Source organism: Monopterus albus, unplaced genomic scaffold (genome assembly GCF_001952655.1).
Source record: "Monopterus albus unplaced genomic scaffold, M_albus_1.0 scaffold94.1, whole genome shotgun sequence".
In the NCBI taxonomy this organism is placed as follows: Eukaryota; Metazoa; Chordata; class Actinopteri; order Synbranchiformes; family Synbranchidae; genus Monopterus; species Monopterus albus.
Genome location: NW_018127974.1, coordinates 2222018 through 2224680, shown reverse-complemented (window position 1 = coordinate 2224680; position 2663 = coordinate 2222018). Strand labels below are relative to the sequence as shown.

At 44.6% G+C, this 2663-nt stretch overlaps 1 protein-coding gene across 2 annotated transcripts in view; it reads left to right on the top strand.

Moving 5' to 3' along the window:
- The first annotated feature begins 78 nt into the window (after positions 1–78).
- iars2 (isoleucyl-tRNA synthetase 2, mitochondrial) overlaps positions 79–2663 on the top strand; it is a 12355-nt gene continuing 9770 nt past the window's right edge. The window contains exons 1-7 of one of the 2 annotated variants that reach the window (XM_020608625.1): positions 79–487; positions 578–700; positions 845–998; positions 1081–1229; positions 1426–1475; positions 1583–1692; positions 1776–1863. In XM_020608625.1, coding sequence (XP_020464281.1) covers positions 239–487; positions 578–700; positions 845–998; positions 1081–1229; positions 1426–1475; positions 1583–1692; positions 1776–1863 — 923 coding nt within the window. In that variant the 5' untranslated portion in view covers positions 79–238. Of the gene's footprint in view, positions 488–577; positions 701–844; positions 999–1080; positions 1230–1425; positions 1476–1582; positions 1693–1772; positions 1864–2663 lie in introns of both variants that reach the window. The other variant, XM_020608624.1, reaches the window with a different exon arrangement.

Genomic DNA, 2663 nt, shown 5'->3' with positions numbered 1-2663 from the left:
AGGTGGCGGTAATGCACCTCAAACTGCCACACAAAACGCCAATAAACTTCAAAAGAAAACGAAGAAGAGGTTGCTTGATAACTAATGACCCTAATGGGTTTCCGTAATTGTTCTCTCTGCTATTCCTTCCGGAAGAAACACAGTACTTGATAAAGGGTGGAATATAGCACCAGAGAACCAAACGCATAGCTTTCAGTTTTAGTAGTTTTGCTTGTCTACGGAGATTTCTCGCCTTTCCATGCTGTTTTGCCGGGTTTCGGCAGTAAGCCAGACACTAGTGAGATGGGGACGGAGATCCCACCGGGGAGGCGGTCTCCTCCGTGGTGCTGTCTCCTTCAGCTCCAGCCGATGTCACGGCAGCGCTCAGCCCACAGAGACGGACTCTGCTCAGGGACTGTACCGAGACACCGTGCTCCTTCCCCGGACTGACTTCCCAATGAAACTGAGCGGACAGAAGCTGCTGGACCGAGAACTCGAGATACAGAAGGTACGAGGAACCTTCCTTCAAAAACCGCTCACTTGTTACATGTCAGAATTCTAAAGTAAAAACTTCTTTCCTTGGTTCTGTGTATGGCAGGAGTGTGGATTTGCAGATCTGTACTCCTGGCAGAGAGAGAGGAAGGCCAAGAGGGAGTTCTGCCTTCACGACGGGCCCCCATATGCCAATGGAGACGCTCACGTAGGACATGCACTCAATAAGGTCATCTGTTTATTATTTAACTTTATTTAACTTTTGACAAGTCCAGTATGATGTAGTTGCTGTTAAAAGTCAAATATTTCTGGCATCTATGAGAGTGCCACTTCCCAATAAAGTATTAGGTTGCTTGTATCTTGTTTGATCCAGATCCTGAAGGACATCCGTAACCGTTTTGAGATGCTGAGGGGGCGGCAGGTCCACTTCATCCCAGGCTGGGACTGCCACGGCCTGCCTATCGAGCTGAAGGCTCTGGGAGAGCTGGGGACCAGTGGCCTCAGTCCACTACAGATCAGACAGAAAGGTTAGAAAACACAGATGGTTGACTGAACGTGAGCACTGTTAGAATCGCAGCTGCTATAATGTTTTGTTTCCATCTCACTTAGCACGGGAGTTTGCAGAGGGCGCCATAGCTCGTCAGAAGGCTGCTTTCCAGCGCTGGGGGGTGATTGCTGACTGGGACCACTGCTACTACACCTATGATGCGGCCTATGAGGCTGCTCAGCTGAATGTTTTCCAGGAAATGCACAGCAAGGTGGACATTCATGTGATATTCATCCAGCATGTGTTGCTGTGGTTCATGTCTGAACTGAACATTCTTACTGTATGCCAGCCTAAATAATAACATCAGTAGCTGTTGTAACCATAGTAAGCTGACAGGGAGCTCCCCTCATAAGCTGTGAAATTGAGCTGAGACTAACTTTTGCCTCTCTGTGGCTATTTTTCTTCAGGGGCTCATCTACCAGGACTATAAACCAGTCTTCTGGTCTCCTTCATCAAGGTAATGAGTTAATAAGCTTATTACACTTTGACATTTTCTATATAAATACACAATACATGGTTCTGCAACCTCCTATGAGATGCACTTCTGTTTCTGTGCCTCTGTAGAACGGCCTTAGCAGAGGCTGAGCTGGAGTACAACCCTGATCATGTGAGCAGAGCCATCTATGCCACGTTTCCTCTGACTACACTGCCGCCGAAGATGGCCTCAGAAAAAGGTAACGCACAACACTTTTTGTAATAACATGTTTTTGACCTGGTGAGAAATATCTCGTATGTGGGTGGATGTGTACCCCAGCAGGCTTGGAGGGAGTCTCTGTGCTGGTGTGGACCACCCAGCCTTGGACCATTCCTGCCAACCAGGCTGTCTGCTACATGCCCAGTTCCCAGTAAGTACCTGTACCAGATGATAACATGTTGGGGCATCTCAGGCTCGGTTTGTGAAGCTCTCTGCTGTTACCCATGGCTCAGCTTTTGTTAATCTAAGCTGTAGTTGGGGTTCCTAAACACTGATCTGCCTCACATAAAATAAGCAAGAAAATGCTTGGGGGAAAAAAAACAGCCGCACTAATAACGCTATGCAGCACAAACTTTATTTAAAACATGAGCTGATGTTTTGGCAAACACCTTCCTCAGAGCTTAAAATACAACAATGACACACACCTGGAGCAACTGGAAACATCTGGGTCATTACAGTTATCACAAAAATAACAGCGATAAGCAAATATAATAATGACAAGATATGCATGTGTATGGGGACAATAAAGAATGTAAAAGTCCCAAGAAATTCATAATGAATGTATATACAGAAGTAGCAAATTAAAAAAAGAAAAAGGCAGTAGAAATGATACATAAAGGCTAAGCATCAGTAGATAATAACAATAATAATAGTAATACACAGAAAATGTTCACAAAAATTATGCTAATGAAAAATTATCAAGGCCTTTAGGTTCTATTGTGTCCAAGGTGTAAATCCAGTAAACTTTCCCACTGTTTAGGTCTAGAAATAATGTCTCCACCTCTAAGAGAAGATATAACATGTACAGTAGCAGTATGATTACATTTCATGTAGTGATGTGCAATAGCATAGTCCTCATTCTTATGACATATGCACATTGTCTTGTTGAAATATGCATGGGTGTCCCTGGAAAAGATGTCGTCTTGAAGGCAGCATATGTTGCTCCAACAT